General features: G+C 38.6%; 1 protein-coding gene across 14 annotated transcripts in view; it reads right to left on the reverse strand.

Annotated features, from left to right (window-relative positions):
* The window catches only part of PARD3 (par-3 family cell polarity regulator), a 650,009-nt gene that overhangs the window by 161,704 nt on the left and 467,528 nt on the right, over positions 1 to 20,777 (reverse strand). For all 14 annotated transcript variants that reach the window (XR_012157609.1, XM_073334436.1, XM_073334432.1 and 11 more), the window contains 2 exons: positions 18,907 to 19,134; positions 11,821 to 12,037 (listed from right to left, as the gene is read on the reverse strand). Coding sequence is in view for 13 of the 14 variants with exons in the window: in XM_073334436.1 (XP_073190537.1) it covers positions 11,821 to 12,037; positions 18,907 to 19,134 (445 nt within the window). In the remaining variant the exon portion in view is untranslated. The remainder of the gene's footprint in view (positions 1 to 11,820; positions 12,038 to 18,906; positions 19,135 to 20,777) is intronic.

Genomic DNA, 20,777 nt, shown 5'->3' on the forward strand with positions numbered 1-20,777 from the left:
ACTTTTGCAGCCTAAAAACAAATCTTAAGAATACAAATGAAGATGAAATTGGCACTAAGACTTGCAAAACTCTTTATAGTACCAAAGCACTTTTCATACTTTTGTAGCCAAGAAAGAGAAATGAACTAGTAAAGATTTCTTTGTACTGCTGATATCATCAGGATCTATTATCCAGATATCCTGCTTTGGAGACTCCTGCATTTTTCTGAAGATAATGCAGTGGGTATCATTACACAGTATCATCAGAGAAAATAAATGTTTTAACTCATTAATTGCTTCTTTGTCTGGACCTCCCGCAGCTAAGCATTAATGTCTTTTTAGTACCAAGTTGTATTCTGAATGTAAGACTTTCAGCACTAGAAGTTAAAAAGAAAGAAGCATTAACAATAGTTGGAAATATTTTAGATTATTAATTAGTAAGGCTACAATTTAGTCACGGAATCCATGACTTCCAGTGACCTCTGTGACTTCAGACTGTGGTAGTTGGGAGCTACAGGGTACCCCTGGTGCCTCTGGTGGCCCCCAGAGCTCCTGGCTGCTGTGGGGAACCCCAGCTCCCATGGGTGGCAGGGAAACCCCCAAACCCTCACTGGCAAAGGAACCCCCAAGAACTGGGGGAACTGGGAGGGCCCCCAAGCTCCCGGCTGCCGGTGGTGGAATCCCCGAGCCACTGTGCCAGCAGAGGACCCCTGAGCCCTGGAACCCTCAAGTCCCAGGCCGCCGGTGGTGGAAACCCGAGTCCCCATTGGCAGAGGACCCCCTGAGCCCTGGGCCGCTGGTGGCAGGAACCCCTGAGCCCCTGGCTGCCAGCAGGGGAATTCCCGAGCCCCTGCTGGCAGGGGACCTCTGAGCCCCGGAATCCCCAAGCCCCCAGCCACTGTTGGCAGCTGGGGAGTCCCCGAGTCCCCAGCCACCGGCGGTGGCAAAGGAATCCCCAAGCTCCCAGTCCCCGTGGGCGGCAGAGGAACCCCCAAGCTCCTGGACACCGTGGGTGGTGGGGAGCCCTGCAGCTCCCAGCCATGGCGAGGGAATCCCACAGCTCCCAGCTACCGCCGACGGGGGTACTCCGCAGCTCCCAGAAACATGGGAAGCGGGGGGCACCCCATAGCTCCTGGCCACCACGGGCAGCAGGTGGCAGGGATACCCCGCAGCCCCCCAGCTGCTGCAGGTGGCTACTAGCTCCTGCTCAGCTGCCCCGCTTCAGGTGGTGGGGGGATCCACAGAACCCCATTTTGTCAGGTATATTTTTAGTAAAAGTCAGGGACAGGTCACGGCTTCCTATGACTTTTACTTTTTTGCCTGTGACCTGTCCCTGACTTTTACTAAAAATATCTATGAGAAAATCTTAGCCTTATTTATTAGATATTCTTGTTCAAATGTTTAATAGCAATTCAACTTGCATTCTAAATACTGTTAGTACAGCTCCTGTCTAATTTGCTAGAGGCCCTTGATATTGGTCTAAGGTGTACTATATTCATGTTCTTTATTGCAGTGTTCATTAAAACTGATGCAACTTAGGGCTTACTAGCTTTTATACTAACCCTTGTATATGGAATGTATATAGCCGATCCATAAACTCTGGTTCCGATTTGAAGTTTTCTTACTCGGTGCTAGCTACCTAGCATAATTTTAAAAAAAGCAATATACAAATATTTCCAGCCATTTAGAAACGAGGCAATCCACAAAACAAACAAAACCTAACCCAAGTATTCAGCAGTTGTTAATGCTGTATGTTATTAGCCTAATAATAATTTTGAGCACTGCAAAAGTGTCATCCATCACAGGATCTGAAGGAACTATAAAAGACAGTAACGGGTAGGTATTATCCCCATTTTACAGTTTGGGAAACGGAGGTACAGAAAGACCAAGGCCCAAATTTTTAAAAGTATTAGGCATTGTGACATTTAAATTTCATTTTCAAAAATGATTTAGCACTTAGGACCTTAAATCCTATAATCAATGGTATTTTGGCTCCACAGTGCCTAAGTCTAACAAGGAATATCCCTATGAATTTAGCATTGTGGAAATATAATGTATATAAATATTAACCATAAAGATGTATTCACAAAACAGCATGGAAAGACTCCATAGAAGCCATTATAATAGTATGCCATAATTATATGTTAAAAAAGCACAAATCCCAGTAGATCTATGGATAGGGTCTCTGGGCCAAGTAGCACTGTGCTCCACTGCATGACTTAAAGGTGTATTTAACTTCCTAACATGAATTTATTAAAAATATATATATCTGACTAGGTCTGTAAGTTAGGAGGCAACAAAGTCATTGAAAGAGGTGCTGGAAATATGGAATCTATATTTTCTGAGGAAGTGATCTTTCAAGAATCATTTCTAGTCACCCCATATCAGAAGCTAGCCCAAATATGCTCTGCAGAAACTGCTGATCAGGTGAACACGTTGCAGCAGGGTCTACTTTACAAACAACATAACATTTGTTTGCACTCCCATCTTTCGTAAATTTGCACAGAAGCAGCAAAAGTTAATGTGCAACAGAACACTACATTTGCTGCTGAAACATTATTCCACATTAAAAAGGTTTACTGCAACTTTGCAAACATGCTTACCTGAAAGCCATAAAAAGAGCGATACTAACAAATAATGTCAGGTCTGTTACAGTGCATTCCAATCAGTTCTTCACACTGGTGATGAGGGGCCATTAGGAGCCACTCTAAATTATCCTTGAAAGAAATTTTAACATATGATATTCTATATAATCCATTACCATTTTGGAATGAAGCCATATTTAAGAAGTTGTCCATTCTGAGCTGTAAGATGAATTAGCCGAGCTCCAGTGTCTACATGCTGTAGAACCACTTCTCACAATTATACAAAATGTGAAGAGGGTATTTAAAACAACTTCTTATTTTTACAAATGAATATAAAATCTCTCCTTTAGTGACTGACTGACCTCATTATGTTAAAGTTCCTATTTAATTCCTATGCTTTGAGATCAAAATGAGGAATTTCAGAGTTAACACATTTTTACTTTACTAATCACTAGCCAAATAACATTTTCGAGGTTAGAGGCGCCTCACTGAAACTTGTGTGGCGTAATAAGAATTTCCTTTTATCAGTTTTAAATTTGTTGTCTTTCAATTTCATTAGACATCCCCATGCTCTGTATTATGAGAAAGGATAAAAAAAGGAAGTGTACTTTCTTTATGCTAATCATTATTTTGTATACCTTTATCATTCTCCTCTTATTTGCTTGTTTTCCAAAAAGTCACAATCATTTAAATATCTCTTCTGACGGAAGTCTTTCTATGTCTCTAGACATTGTCTGCCATATATTTTTTCAGGACGACCAGAATTGTACACAGTATTCAAAGTGAGGGCATGCATATATGATGGCATTAGAATATTTTCAGTATTATTGTCTGCTCCATTGTTTCTACATCCAAACATTTTGTTTCCTCTTTTAAGCGCCACTGTGCAATTCATAGAGGTTTGCAACATCTAGGCCTTTTCCCTGAGTGGTTGTTGTTGTTGTTCAGCAATGTGTATAAGCATTTCAATCAGTGTTCTGGTACGGCTCTTTGGGACACTCTATAGTAACAACCTTTTCCCATTTTGAAAATAGATCATTTACTCCTATTCTTTGTTTGTGTCTTTTAGTTAGTTTCTAATCCAAGACAGTACTTTACCTTTCTTCCTTTACTTTTCTTCTTGTGACTATTTATGATTATTTGGTTTCCTTAATAGTATCTTGGAGGGCCTTTATCAAAGGGCTTTTGAAAGGCCAAATAAATTATATCAATAAGTTCTTTTTTATCCACTATTTTTGTGATCACACTCAAAATTCGGGTTGGCTGGAGAAGAATAATTTTTCTTTACAGAAATCCTTCCGGTTTGTCCCTATCGTATCATGTTCATGGATGTGTTTAATAACTCTATCTTTAATTATTTCAACCAATTAACCTTGTACTAAAGTATGGCTCATTGGTTTGTAACTCCCAGGTTCATCACTCTCACCTATTTTTTGAAAGACTGGTTCAACATTTGTTACCCTCCAGTACAGCAGCTGATTTCTCTCTACTTTCATCCATGTAGATTTCACCTAGGCTCTAGGGCTTCACAGATTGTGCTCAGCATTTATAGACACAGTCTTTTTAATTGTGACTGCTGATCTACAGGAATCATTTTGTTCATGACCCCAAGCTAATCCACATAGGTATTTCCTGGGCAAACTAGTGTTTGCTACAAATGTAATGATTCTATTCGCTAACAAAACACAAGGAAGTCCTAACAGGAGCATTCCAACACACTATGAATACAGATCAATGCTCATAACAAGTGAAATGCTATGTTAAGTTAAAACTCTATTCCCTAGAAATTGATCACTCAAGCAAATGTCAGCCTAAGTAGTTCAACAGTCATCTGACTCGGTCTATTCCATTTCTTAAATATAATTTTACATTCATTTTCTTTTAACAAATACAAAACATTCTTAAAACTATTTTCAACCAGGATTTTCAAGAAAGACTACAGCTTTAAAAACAAGGTATAGAATCAAAGCATCTCTGAACTATTATGCCAATATTAAAGATATCCAGACACGATCAGTTGCAAATTAACTCTCAAAAGAAATGTTTCCAACACACATTGCAATGAATGTCATTAACAGATCCTTTCATCTAACAGATCCTTCACTACTGAAGACAGTATTTATTTACCATACTTCGTTAGGGACTGAATAGTCAGTAACCTTCAATTTTCACATCAATTGTAGAAAAAAATTCCCATTTTCTATATAGACTAGAATTGAAATTGACTTAGAATATCTAAACTGTCAACAAATTCTTTTACGAAAAGGTTTGCTTTACAGGGATTATAAAGTAGGTGTCATCCTTGACACTTGCATTCTATATTCACTCTGCAGATCTGGAAAAGAAACGTTAAGGAACGTCAGAAAGGGTCTTAGAAGACTCAGCTGTCATGCTATGCACCTCCTTTTGCTTGCTTTGCAGTCAGATACTGTGTTGTAGATGTCAGAGGTTCTCTATTTAAACTCACTGACAAGCAAAGGAAGAATACTGGGAGAATATGTTATCAGCTACTATGGACTTGTCTGTGGTAACAGGTCAGACACTTATTTCTGTGTGTGTTAGAAACAGAAACCCTGATTCTCCTCAAATTAAAAAACATACACTATACCCACATCAGATTTACAAATTCAAAATTTACTTTGGAAAAATCAAGTGGTAAGAATACATAGAGCAAAACCACTGTTTCCTGTCAGAATGACAAACTAGAATGCCACATAAGATTATGTTAATCTCTCATTTTATATCCATCTTTCACAAATACACACCAGTACTTTTTGTATGTCATTTAAAAAGGCATAGAGTTTACAACTCACTTACTGTAACTGCATTCCTTAAATCACTGCTGGATTATGTGAGGTTGTTTAGTTAGCAATGAGAAATTTGCTTCATCAAACCACACACATATGCACCAATTAGATCTCAGTCATAAATAACTATAACGCCTGATGTTTTCAGACGCAAGAAATGAAACACCATTATGTTAAGGTCTATTTTCCACAAAACAACTGATTATAATTGCCAAGAGGGAATGGAGAGAAGGAAAAGAGATCAGACTATGAAAAGTAAGGGAGGAGGAGAGTTGGAGGAGGCATTGTTTTCTTCATCTAATAAGAACATAACTATTTTCATGCCAGGCTTTTTGTTAGCTTTATTAAACCATCTCTCTTTCCAGTCCATATTTACTTTTAATTAGAAAGTAGGAATTGAAAAATAAGAAAATTCTTTGAATGAGAGTTATAAAAACAAAAGTAATTATCTATATCAGGGTAATATTTGCTCTATGGCTGATTTCTTTTGAAGACTGATGCTTCTGTGAATTCTCAGTAACTAACAAAAATCTGAACCAGGATCAGAGCAATCTGGCCAAGACAGAACCTAGACAAGCTGGTGGGTCATGAATAGGATTCCCCCAGCATAACAGAAGAGGACTATGCCTCCTCTATCACAAATAGGAGAAGTACAGTGTTACCCTTGCCCTGTATAATTCAGTTAGGGTCCTATTACATCCCTGACTGTTTTTGGACATGCTGAAAGCAGCAATGCCCCACAATACATTGTTCTATCTGTGGCTGACTAGATGTGGACCTTGCTACAGTTATGCACAGTTTGCTTCAACCAAGATGGATGACGGTAATGTACTAGATATAGAGCAGCCTTTGTCAAGCTCCTGAAACTTCCAAATGGTTCAGAACACACCAGCCAACCGTTTTGGTGGGGTAGGTGACTGGTGGCACAAAGCCTGTGCACCACGCTCCCAACTGGGCACTAATACTGCTTCAGGTGCAGTTCAAGGTGCCAGTGACAATTTTCAAAGCCTGAAGTGTCCTGCTGTGAGACATGAGCTCTCTGCTGCTTGTCCTGGGAACACAGCCTTTATAGAGCAGGGATAGAGAGGGTTCTTGGCTGACAAATTCCAACCATTGGAACTTGCTCCCCCTTAATTGTCTACCAGAGCCCTGGTTTGGCAAGCTTTACCTCTTGCTATAAGGCATTATTATTCAGTGAGCCTTATTGCCTCTTTTTTAAGTTGTTTTAGATCAGATCACTTTTTTTTTTAAAACTCTACGAAGGTTGGGGTGCTTTCCAGTTATTTTGATTTGTGCGTGTTTCAACACTATTGTAGAGCATTAGGCACTTCTGCCATATATGTTCAACTTTAAAGGTCTGGAGATGATTGGTGAAGATTGAAAAAAGAAAGAAAATATTAAGTTTGCGAATATGGAGGTTAATTATTACATCTTTGAAATGACTGAAATTTCAACATTTATATAAGGACTTATTTAACCCTACACATTCAAAAAATGCTCATTTCAAACTGGTCTGCAAATCTTCAGCAAGAAAAAATACTTATTTGCTTTTTCTCCTTTCTCAGATATCATGACAAGGAAAACTAAATGAAAAACATGATGTAGGCAGCTCAATCAGGAAGCTATGTAACAGACAATAGTTATCTGTGTACGTTATTCTCCCAAATGCCCAGTCAGAGGTCTCAGATGGCTAATGTGGTTGAAATGTGTAATTCAAAGCTACAAATAATATATTTATGAATCTGGACATGTTCAGTGCACTCTGGAAACGGCTGTGTAAAAAAGACAACACTATATCTGATTTCAGCTAAACAAGGTTTCAAACTAAATTATCTATTTCCTCTTGCAGAACTGGATGAAACAACACTGTAAGGCTCCCAGTAATCATTTTAAATGTAATTGTAGGATTAGATTCTAATGGTAATATGGGAATATTGCATTTGCATTGGCTTTCCAATGTGACAGTTTACCCATCTGTGCTCTACAATAGTCGAGAGATGAGATGAAGGCCTGGCATTGTACGATCAGAGCTTTACGTTTTCGTAAACACCATAGGCCAAATCTTGAAATTGTGTCCCCAATCCTGCTAACACTTATGCCCTTTAAACAGATGGTGCTCTCTCATTGACTTACTTCAATGGACTAATCCACATGCTTAAAGTTGTACAGCTGTGTGCTCACTTGATTGGGGCCTTAGTTCGAACGCAGGCAAGTATAAATTAATTTATATCATAATATTCTTATCTCATAGTTTCATAGTTAAATAATATTCATTTCATGAACAGCCTCCACAAAGGAAATACATTTCTGCATCACACACACACAGAGGCACGCCCACCTACCTTTTTTGGCCAGCTCCAAACCTGTTTCATAGCTATAAATGCTGATGCCTAATTACATTCAGACCATTTCTCTTATCATGCATTTGATTCAGGCTCCCCCTCCCCTTAATTTATATTTCCAACCAGATGTGATTGAAGGCTGGAAAAATCAACTTCTGTGTCCTAATGTGGAATGCATTTATTTCATTTTTGCTAAATTGGCCTAGTATAAGAACATTTTATCTGTTCTCTTTACCAGCATCATGAAACCTGAAGATCTCGTCTCCTTTCCTGAGACTGAACAGTTGTCCCTGTCCACTTGCTAGGCCCAATCCTGCTACCATGAAAACCAATGGAAGCTTGGCCATCAACTCCCTTGGGAACAAGATGAGGCCCATAAATCATATTAAAGAACTCACCATGGCTTAAAAGGGTGTCACTCAGTTTGAGTTTGTACTATGCCACCTTTTAAACTGTGATGCCATTGTATTACAGAACCATGCTCAAGATCCTGCCTAGGGAATCACGTTGAGCTGGGTGTTAGTGTACCTGATCCTGGCTAACACAGCTCACCACCCTTATGGAAACTACATTCAATTTGATGCCCAGGGGAGAAGCATCAGTGCAATAAATGGGTCTTCTAAGTGGCTACATTTACTATGGTAAAACTGCATGGGTGATACTATGGCCATAACTTGTAACACAGGAGCTAAGAACAATCTCAATACTCACCGCTTTAAACTCCAAGGGCAAGGCAAACATAGCCTTCCTCACTTTCACAAATAAAAGCACACTGGACGCTAAGGAAAAAAATCCATATGCAATTTTCCTTTTTCAGTCCTCTCCCCAGAAAGAATTGCACAGAGCAGAAGCTAGTCACATTGCTAAATGTATACTGGAGGTACTTAGATACCTCGGTGATGAACTTGTGCAGAATAGAATAGCGTACAGTCTTCTGGGCATTCCTAATCGTGAAACATAAAAGCCAGCAAAACAATATCTGAATTTAGCAAAAATTATACTTCCAGCTTGTATACCAAGCCCCAAAAGCTGATTCTTCAATATTTTGCGTAAGTTACCGTGGCAACAAAGGCCAACTTTCTGCTGAACTCAGTTCCAAGTGTATATTAGTATCCTGTATTTAAATATGAGCTTTGGTGTAAAGGAATAATTTTGAACTGAATCACCTTTTCAGTTGAACAATTTACTTATACTATTCTCTTCCCCACCCCAAAATATGCATAACACAGAAATGCACACGTTAGAATGAGTGATCATTAGAATATCCAGGCCTGATCCTTCAAGCCCTCTGTGAACAGAACTCCTTTGAAATCAATGGGAACTCTACATCTGAAGGGGTTGTAGAATTGGACGCTTCATTTTTAATCCTGATAGAGTCACTCTGAGTTGTACCAAATTTCTTTCTTCTATTCCATAGAAGTGGCAAAATAATGTAAGTGTTTAAAAGGTTTATTTATTACTTCAAACTTGCGGTAAGGATCTTAAGGGGAATTTTTGGAAATAATGATTCTGTGCTGAAGAGGGAGAAAGGTAACCTCTAGTGGGAGTTTGCATCTTTCACTACAATTTTATGAAGATCCCAGTACCAAATCCTGAGATTTTAATTGAGGGGAAGCAGACTTATTTTTGTGCATTATGTAGGCGCCAGTTTATGAGCTGTCAGTTTGCATACAGGCAATAAAAAGCCCCTTGGCTAAATACAGACACTGAAATAAAGTGTCAGTTACAGTAACTCCATCCCGTAAGTGTTCTTGCCCATGCAACGTAATGAAGAAAGATTATCTTAAGATAAGTTAAGTGCATTGAAAGCAGCAAAAGAGGAAGGGAAGGAAAGAGATGGAGAAATGCTAAGAAAATAATAATAATTCTGTCAGGCACCAAAATATCTAACTATATTTTAATTATGGCTTAAATATTAAGTGTTATTGGTATCATGGTTTTCTATTTACCATATGTATGCTCTTTCACCAGTTACCAAACTATGAACTGCATCAGATGTGTAAAAATACAAGGCATGTGGCAGGCAGAAGTGGCAAATGTTACCTTACAAAATGCAACATATTCCATCACTCAGAAAATTATGGAGAATGTATTAACAAAGCAAATCTAAGCACTGCATGAGTATTAGAGATAATTACTTAAATGAACACTAAAACACAAAAGGATCATGATCCTTTTTGAAGAACCAAATTGCTGCTGTTTTCCAAATTAAAGACGTCCTTGTGAGGTGCTTAATGTATATGACACAGTCAAATTGATTTTATATTTAGTTGTTGATGTCATATAAAAATTTCTATCAGTAATACTTCCCTCTTCTACAGCAATTTCCATTTGGAGACCTCCAAGTGATGCAGAAACATAAAATCTTTATGAATCTCGATAAATTCTGCAAGTTACAACATGTGAAAGGACCCCTGAGCTCACATGGAACCCTACTACCTCAACGGTGCATGCAAGTGGTCTACCCTTATGTTTTGCCTAGCAAGATTGAGCCACTAGCCTTGCAGAATCCTAGTGAAGTGGGTACTTGTACCATCATTTTACTGAGGAGGCAACTCAAGAACAAAGCAAGAATGTAACTTTTTAGAAGTTGACCCATACCTTATAAAAATCCCTCATTTCAAGGGACATCACTCATTTTACTCCCTAAGTTATCTACATTCCACACAAGTCTGTTACTGAAAGTGATTTAACATCAGAAATAAAGAATCACAGAGCTGAGGCTGTAGAAAGAGTTACTGACACCAAAGAAACAAATCCTGCAGCATTTTAAGTTTCCTGCATGGACAATTTGTGTATCCCCCTCATTCTGAGCCTTTATTATACACTGTATACCAAACTTGGGCATTGGCAGATTGAGAGGTATGTGTTGTAGCACCGATTGATCTCAGCAGGAGTTGTGGATGCTTGGCACCTCTGAAAATCTGGCCCAAGGTCATAGATGAAGCCTGTGGCAAAGTTGAGGACAGAACTCAGATTGCTTGATTTCCCATTTCTCTTGCCTTGACTACAAAGCCTTACTTCCTCCTAAGATAAATACATGCAACTTCAAAACAACATGATCTTCTTATTTAGCTTTCATTAAAAAGACAAGCTAACTAATGCTGCAGTATAATTCAGAAACATAACAATTGTCAAGCTATACAGAGAACCTACCTTTAATGAATTCTTTACAGAATCAGAAATGTAACAGGTACTAAATTTTGACTGAGCTTAATCGAAGCTCTGTACCTTTTCATGGTGAATTATTATTAATGAACCATTAAAATGATACCAGTAACTCTACTTCTAATTAAATTTAAGTAATGAACTTTTGCACACATAAAAACAGACACTACCTTTGTCAAGGAACTTTATTTACCCTTGCTAGCTAGAAGAAAGATTTTGCTTACTTTCTCCCCTACCACTTATGGGAAAGACGTAGTTACTAAAACCAAACTTAAATCTGTTTCTCAGAATGTGATGAAATCTTTGGACAACTGTCATATCTAGATGGAGACAGCAGGTGGGATCCTCACCTCTGCTCTGGCACCTTTACAACAAGTAGAAGGACCAGAGTGGCATAAAGCAGCTCTTGAAGCTCGAATTCCAGTTGGGAGAGAATTCTCTCAGCATACAAACTAAAGTGGACCACCACCCTTGCTGTTTTCCAAGGATCCGCTTGCACGCCCTGGCATAGGCAGCATGCCTTCATGCTAGAGGCAGGGTGGGTGTGAAACACACAGCACTGTGGCCCATAGAGCAGCCTTAAACAGGCCCACAAGTTTCTCTTAAGTTATGATTGGGACCACTCCAGCTCCCGGAGCAGCACATGATGAGGTCACAAAGGTGGCTTAATGCTGCCTTAGCTGTCCTTCCCTCAGACTGCAAATTCTTCACTGCCCCCTGGGGAACCTTAGTACAGAATCACAGGAGTTCACAATATGGTGCTTTAAAGGTATGTTCAAATTCTTGGTATTTTGGAGCTTGTAGTGAAATATATATTTGCAGAGGGGCTAGCACAAAGGGGCCTTGTTCCCAACTGGGGCCTTTGAGCATTAGTAGAATACAAAAAATGAAGCTCCATTTTGTTATACATTCTCATAATCTTGTGTGCATAGCACCTACCTGAACATGTCTCCTAAGCCTTTGAGCATTCCTTTCTTGGCCTTAATTTTATCCTTTTCTTTATCGCGGTCTTTCTTCTTGTCCTTTCCAGCCTTTTTTCTGTCACCTTTATCTTGGCTTCCATTCATCTGTCTCTCCAGTGAGTGGGATGGCTGGTCACTTGCTGTGGACACAGATTCTCTGCCTGATCTTGAACTCTCCTCTGTGTCTTCCTCCACTGAAAGAGTAAGAAAAAAATATTGGCGGGAGAGGAACGAACAAATTGTCATAAACATACAGCTAAGGGTAGCATAAAATCCCCCTTTTACCTGTAAAGGGTTAATCAGTTCCATTAACCTAGTTGGCAGCTGACCAGAAGGACCAATGGGGAAAGAATATACTTTCAAATCTGGTGGGGGGAGGTTTTTGTTTGGGTTTTTGTTGTTCTCTCCAGAGACAAAGAGAGAGACCAAGCAAGTAATCCAGCTCCTACTGAATGACACATCTAAAATTACAGAAATAGTAAGTAATAGCAAGGAAATGCGTTAGAGTATCTTTTGTTTTAGCTTGTGAATTTTCCCTATGCTAAGAGGAAGGTTTATTCCTGTTTTTTTGTAACTTTAAAATTTTGCCTAGAGGGGAATCCTTTGTGTTTTAAATCTTATTACCCTGTAAAATTAACTTCATCCTGATTTTACAGAGGTGTTTCTTTTACTTTTTTTTCTTTATAATAAAAGTTCTGTTTTTAAGAATCTGACTGGCGTTTTTAGTATCCTAAAAACCCAAGGGTCTGGTCTGTGCTCACCTTGTTTACTCTCAAGCCTCCCCAGGAAAGGGGGTGAAGGGGCTTGGGGGGATATTTTGGGGAAACAGGAACTCCAAATGGTCCTTTTCCTAAATCTCTGTCTAACTCACTTGGTGGTGGCAATGATACTGTTCCAGGGACAAGGAAGAATTTGTGCCTTTGGGAAGTTTTTAAGCTAAGCCGGTAGAAATAAGCTTAGGGGGTCTTTCATGCGGGTCCCCACATCTGTGCCCTAGAGTTCAGAGTGGGGAGGGAACCCTGAGACAAACAAAAGAGGTTTTTCAGCATATTGTGGAATATGTTTTGGAGCAAGATGTGCATAACAATTAAGTAACCATATGACATTATGTTGTTAACCCTTGATTGCTCATTCTGTGAGTTCCACATCTATGCTCCTCATGTCTATTTTTACCCTGTAACTTCTACAGGGAAGGGAATGAGTGTGTATATTCTGTGAGGCACACAGAACATTGTGGAATAACAGTAGTGACCAATAAACAGGGTTAGCCAATCGTGCTGCTAACTGGCTACTTGTGTTGGTGCTTAGATTCTATAGTGAGGAGAGCTTTAGATATGCTTAAGATAAAGAGTGAGATCAGTAAAAAGAAAAGGAGTACTTGTGGCACCTTAGAGACTAATCAATTTATTTGAGCATGAGCTTTCGTGAGCTACAGCTCACTTCATCGGATGCATACCGTGGAAACTGCAACAGACTTTATATACACACAGAGATCATAAAACAATACCTCCTCCCACCCCACTGTCCTGCTGGTAATAGCTTATCTAAAGTGATCATCAAGTTGGGCCATTTCCAGCACAAATCCAGGTTTTCTCACCCTCCACCCCCCCACACACAAACTCACTCTCCTGCTGGTAATAGCCCATCCGAAGTGACAACATAGTTAATAAATTTTAAATAAAACTCCTAAAAATATACAAGTTGTTTATATTACATTAATTTGTAATACACCACATGGCCTGCTACCCTTAATTGCTCACTTCAAACCCTTTATGCATAACAATCTAACTCCCAAATGCCTACCATCTGAAGTGGCAGTCTCCAACATTTCTTCTGTTTCCCAGTTTGTCCCACAGCTTCCTTTCCCTGACTTGAAGAGCTCTGTGTAGCTCAAAAGCTTGTACCTTCCACCAACAGAAGTTGGCTCAAGAAAAGTATTTTATCTGCCTTGTCTCTCTCATATCCTGGGACTGACATGACTACAACACTGCAAAAAACATCATTTAGGAGAGTTGACCTTTAATACAAGCCTTTAACCATTTTTCTTCAGCAACAAAATACCACCATGAATTTGATGAAATAACTCAACTCCTTTAGCAGTTTATTTTTAAAAAGTTACAGTTTTACTGCTCAAAGAAGTTCCATTGGTTGAGGCAAAGACTCTAGAGGTGCAGGTTATGTAATCTGGAACAAATAAGACCTTCTAAGTGTATATTATGAACTGTTTCAAGCCTGGACCCACAGAGAGACTATATATAATTTGGAACACATATTCCAGAAAGCCTGAAGAGAATAGTGACAAAAAATATATAGTAGTAGCCATATTTCTAAATGATTCTCCACTCTAAAACTGGAAAAGCTTCCAGTGGGTCAGTGAAAATGTAACTCACAAAGTCACAGACACATTTTTTGGCTCACCATCATCAGCTGCTGAACTGTCTGAGACTTGCCTGAGCAGTTTGTTGTTCTTCTGTAGGACCACAATTGATGGATTTAGCCAGCTGACTCAAGCAATACTTGTTCACTACGCATTCTAGATCTCCGAGAATACCCCATCAACCCACCAGCCTTTGACAAATATATTCTGAAAGCAATATTTCAGGCCAGGCAAATGTGGGTAGAGACATTTATGTCTAAGCCACAATGGTTATAATTTTGAATCCCAAACAACTGAACACAGGTGAAAGATCTACCTGCCTCATGCCATTAGCTCGTCTGTTGGGGACGCCTGGAGTAAAACAGCTAATCTACACTACAGCAGCTACAGCAACACAGCTACGGCGCTGCAGCTGTGCCTCTATAGTCCTGTAGCATAGATGCATGTTAAATGGACAGAAGGGGGTTTTTCCATTGATGTAGGTAATCTACCTCTCTGAGAGGCAGTATCTAGGTCAATGAAAGAATTCTTCCCTCAACCTAGCCGCATCTACAGGTTGAGTTCACTACATTGCACGTGGTATGAAATTTTTCACTGCCCTGAGTAATGTAACTAGGTTGACTTAAGTTTTAGGGGTTGGCCAGGCCTGACAAATCTTCCATTGCAGGTGCACTTCCAATATTCTGGCAATTGTAACTGAGAAGATAAGACTGAAACCTTCTGAAATATGTCCACATAGTATTAGTGCTTTTGAGGTCACTGTGCTTACTACCAGAACTGGAACATAGGGATGTATTTAATGATTATTAAAAGTTTAAATCTGGACACAGAAGACCACATTTAAAAACAGTCTCTAATTTTGTGCAATCCAGTTAGCACCTAGAATCCGTTGCTGGTGCAAACAACATTTAGACATTTAACTATCTGATAGTGCCTGAAAATGAACACAAGCAGTACAAAATAAATGAAAAATCTGGTACACACTTAAGTCATACATTTATTTGCTTTACTTCACTAGGATTTTAAAGATGAATGGATTCTGACCTATGGATGTTCATATTCAAAATAATCACACACTAAATTAATCCTAAAAATGTATCAAGGGTACTGTATTATGCTGAGTTGCTAAACAACTTGTCATAACAATGAATCTCCCTTTACTATTTATTTTGCGTATTCTATACAGATAATATTGCTTCCTTTCCATTGCTGGTTTTGCAATAAATATTTTTCTATCAAGCTTCCACAGTACTTTGTCTGCAATTAACTTCTTAGTCTGCACCATAGCCTCTTCTACATAATGAACTAGGATGCATTTTCCCCCATGACACACTAGAATAAGCAGATTTCCAGGCTTTTAAAAAGACATGACATGAAGAAAGTTGTTTCCCTTTTGTGCAGCACAGTGATTCTACAATTAAGATATACCTAATTACTAGTGTTTAGAACAGATGCAAATGTTGTCCAATTAAAATTCAAGTCCATGCTACAAATGAAACATCTGATTTTTGTTATGTTGCAGTAATGATGTTAGGTGGCTGGAAAATATACAAGAGATTTTTTTCCCCATTTAGGCCACTGAAGGCAAAAATTAACTTGGGATATGCTTCAAGTATCAATTCAAGCTGAAGACCAAAGTCATCCTTCACAAACCACACTTGTATTAAAGAGAACTACAAAAGGTATTGTGAAGCTATTCCCCTATTTAGGCCATAAAATTGAAAAGATGCACATGAGAAATTGAAGCTATTTAATCTGAAGCTGTTTCATAAATGAACTCCTAGACTGCTTATTGTGATATTTAATACGACTGTAGGTTCTAGCAATTAAGACTCACAAAGATTAGAAAGCTTTGCCAATTTCTCCAGATTCAAATGGCTTGTTCTCAGACAACACACCAGAGATAGAAATTTTGCTTCTAGTCAGCTATTCCAAGTATTAAAAAACAAGCACAATGATTCTTATAATCTAAACACTCACAACATTCCATTATTATTATCTGATTATAGCCATTACAATCCATAAGTATCCTCCTTAAAACTCTTAAAATGTTTTCACAGAATCGAACATTTCCAGATGGTATTCATACTATTTTTAACAGTTTGAATAACGTATTGTTTCAGGGAGAGCAATTATATTTAGAAGGCGGGTCAGTCCTTTATCACATACAGTATCTCCATATTTTTACAGCTCTTTCATGAGATGATCAAATGTTAAAGAGTCCTTCATAAATGCAATTCAGAGCTATTGTTTTGCCAACACAAAGGACTGGAAGGAAGAAACATTCCTACTTCCAAAACATTTGGAAAAGAAAGGAAAAATTTCAAGCAAGACAAATACATACAACCTCAGGGGCAACAGCAAATTGACCACCAATATCTTGAATGGATTTTAGGAGACAAAGCAGCATTTTTAATTCTAAGCAATTATAAAATACTTAAATATGATTAAAAAACTAGTTATTTGAGTACCTGATTGCTAAATGGACCTATATCTATTCAGGACTGTCCAAACTTTGCCCAACTGAAGAGATCGTTTGGCAACATCCGTGGAACCTGAGGCCATAGACAATTTGCATGAAATGGAGCAGATTGCTGATACTCTCTGCTTTAACACATATGCACAGCCCTCGAGACAAAGGTCCCAGTAAATGACATTGCTTCCACTCTGTTCTAAGTGTAGTATGGCTTTCTAGGATTTGTAGATTTCACTGGCCACACCACTATTGTGAATATAAGGGAAGCCAAAGGCTGCACAGTACAACTCCATGGTTTGAACTCACTATCCTGCCATGGTACTACCAGTTTCTGCATCACTTATGAATACACAATATTTGTAACACAGGTGAAGCTCTACCAATCTGGTTTGTTTTACACGGCACTAAGAACCAAAAGGATAAGAGTATGTCCAGTCCTGTATAGGTACCCAAGGGGTAGAGGTGGCTTAAGGTGCCTCTCCTTATTGAGTCATTTTGTATGGATTGGGCCCAATGCTACATGAACATGAGAACACCCCAGATCTGTCAGTGCAAAACTCCTCAGATTGGGCAGGAAGAGGTTGGGGACATAGCCTTGCCTCTTCTCCACATCAGCCAGCAGCCCTGACCTTGTACAGGGTGAGTTTGTGGGAGGGAAGCATCCACTGCACCCTTCCAAAAGGTATACCAGTGGCCATGCATTTTCATACCGCCCCTAATGAAGGCAAGGGAACTGGCTCAAAATGTCTTCCAATAAATTGGCATGTTTATAGTCACTTAGAAAGTGTTCAGTGATAACCCGTTTGTTATGCCCTTTTTTAGATTCCCTTTTCGGTCAAATGAGGTTAAACCATTTGAAACTAATTCCCACTGAGCATGGGGTATCTGATGTCTGACAACAGGAAATCACTGTCAGTTGGCTCGCAGAAAACAAAGCCATTTAGAAAAACATGGTCTCATGTCCCAAAAGACCTTAGGCATGTACTTTGGAAGAATGATCAAGATCATTTTACACATTCTCTCATTCTTACTCAACCATTGGTTAACAGTAGATTGATAGCTACAGCACAAGACTGGCACTTAGCCTCATTGCTGCATGCAATTGCTAGACATGGTGGGGAGGGGATGTAGAATTAATTCTATCTGTAACTATTCTGAGGAATATGGACTCTGGCAAAATGACCTCACTTTAAGTCATAGAATATTGTTAGGAACAGAGTAAGGAAAATGAGTGATCTTGTACAGAGTATAACTGCAGGACCAAATTATTTAATTAAGCATAGACTTTCTCAAACTGAAAACAAATAAAAAAAAAATAAGGGCAGAGGGTGAAAGTTCACTTTCCAAATCCTTTTCATTAGTATTTGGCCTAACGATTACATTGTTTCATTCTTCTCTAAACCTTCTTCATTCATAAACTTCTTCTAAACAGAATCAGGGTGATTTAAAAAAATCTTCTGAAGGGTGACAAGTGAAAATAGTACAACAACAAGATTAAAATTTCAATAATTTGAATACAACCCCCATTAGGATAATTTACCATTCATACTACTGTATTTGCATTCAGCATGGACTGTCATTTTACCAGCCCATTCTTACATAGTTCAATAATGATAAGGTTAGCTTTGAAGAGGTTCTTTTATGTTAATGACACATTCTCCACATGTTGGGTCACACTTGGGGTTAAAGAACTGGAAATGTAAATTAATGCCCATTAGGGTGGGTAATAGCTGATCATTAACTTCAGAATTTTATTATATCTGCCAGCCTTACTCATTCTAATTAAAGAACAGTGGTAATTTTTTTTCCCCAACACATCATTAATGTACTCTTCCATACTGACATTTTTCAACTTGACATCAACTTTTTTCTTTTTGGTTAAACTTTTTAATTAAACAAGTTCAAATATAGTCTTATCGAAACTTTTCATACTAAATAATTAAAACAAACATGCTCATTTCAATCTCATTTTCTTGCTCTAGAAAGAAAAGTAACTTCAGAATGTTACAATCTGTGAATACATATGCAGGACACAAGCACTTATAATCTAACAATCCAGAGACATCTAAATGATACTTTATTTTAAAAGACTTAAAATTACATTTTGTTTTTTTATTTGACCCCTTTTATAGTTATGAATCTGTTTTTAATCCTTCAAAGAAAATTAAACAACAATAATGTTCTAACATACAGCAAAACAAGATACTTACAGGTTTCCATGCCTTCATCGTCATCATCTGCAACAGGTTTATCGTATGATTTGTCAATTGCAGCTCTGAAGCTCTCATTGCAACCTCGTCCTCGTATTATCCGTGGGCGTGGACGATGGAAGGGAATGTCACCATTCAAAGTCACCTCAGCAACAGCTGTCTGTAGACTTTCTAATGAGCTGGATTTCTTCAGACCTAATGAAGGACCCACATCTCTTGTTGGGGAACCTTAGTGGTTAAAAAAAATATTAATTAGGGGATATTAGGGAATTCGTCTGTGTGGAATATACTTAACATTATTCACATCATCTCTGTAATCTGTAGGGATTTCTGTGCAGACTTGTTGGTTTGAACAATGAATGAGTACGTCATGTCTCAGTCAATGACATCTTACGTTTTCAGTGTAACATCGAGAGAAAATATCTTGCCTGTTAATTTCAAGTGACTTTTTCAACTGAATTTTAAAGAATTGCATCAAAACATTACAGTAGACTAATTTTATAATGAAATGCATCTGAATAATCTAAGTGGACCTGATGGGACAAGTTCACATATTCGTTGAAAAGATCTGAAGTAGGGATCCAATTACTCAGGGAATACTTGACATCACCTGAAAAAGATCTGCAATTCTGGGACATACAAGTTTGAGGGTAGTGGTGGGACTCAGAACCACCTGAGACCATGTCCTATGAGTTAAACTTGAATCTTTTTAAAGGTGCAGATAAGAAATGAATTATAGGATAAAGGACTTTCTTTCCCACCTCTCTTCCCAGATTTCCTCCCTATGCTTGTGGACCAGACGCCTGACCTTTTATAATGAGGCAACTACACCTGTGATCCAAATCATCTCACTTCTCACAAGGTGGCACCATAATGTTCAAAATAGTAGCCAGGCTGGAAGAGCTGGCACTGAGACTTTTACCAAAGGAAACAGGGATAGGAAGAGGGACAGGAACAAATTTTGCCAGAAGTTCAGAAGCTCCATCAGGAATATGTGGTAGTTTGGTCTACATGGACAGAAGTGCAGGGGAAGAGGGGAGAAATAATGAAACAGAATGGGAGGCCATCTGTGGTTAGTAGGGTTTGCTGTTATGGGTAGATTAATAGATGTCTTGGGTCAGTCTCTAGTTTTATTATTTGAAGGTGGTGATGAAATAACAGTAAAAACCTCAAACGGCTTGACTGATAGCTCATGCATGGGGGTTCACAGAATCATCGTATCTACATATGGAAGGCCTACTGTACATTTATTGGTGTTCTGGCCAGCATACCTTTAAAGGTGCCATGTGATCACACTTCCAGTGCTTTGTTTGGGAGACCACTAAACAGGTTAATAGCTCTTATCATCAGAAGATTTTCCTTAACTTTTCTTAGGTCCTCATACGAACTGCGAGGAAGTCCTCATTTTATGACATTAAATAATTCCACTTCCTCACTGGTGTTCACACTCTTCAAATTTTTTCAACTATTATCATATCCTGACTTAGTGGTCGCTTTGCCAGGCTATATGTACATAACTTTTTTTCAACTTCATAAATAAAACAATGTAGTCCTCCACCTACCAACCCATTTCACTGGTTTTCCCTGATCTCTCTCTCATTTTTTATTATCTTTCTGGTAATAAGATGTGTGTAACTGAATACACTATTCTAATAATAATAATAAAATACCTAGCTTTTATACAGAGCTTTTTCTTAGCTGATCTCAAAGTGCTTTAACAAAGGAGATCAGTAACTCCATTTTACAGAATGAGATAATGAGACACAGAGGAACAAAGTGACTTGCCCTCTGTCATTCAGCTGGTCAGTGAAGAGCCAGGAATAGAACAGAGCTCTCCCGAGTCCCCATCCAGTGCTCTATCCACTTTTCCT

The sequence above is a fragment of the Lepidochelys kempii genome, chromosome 2 (genome assembly GCF_965140265.1).
Source record: "Lepidochelys kempii isolate rLepKem1 chromosome 2, rLepKem1.hap2, whole genome shotgun sequence".
NCBI lineage: Eukaryota > Metazoa > Chordata > Testudines > Cheloniidae > Lepidochelys > Lepidochelys kempii.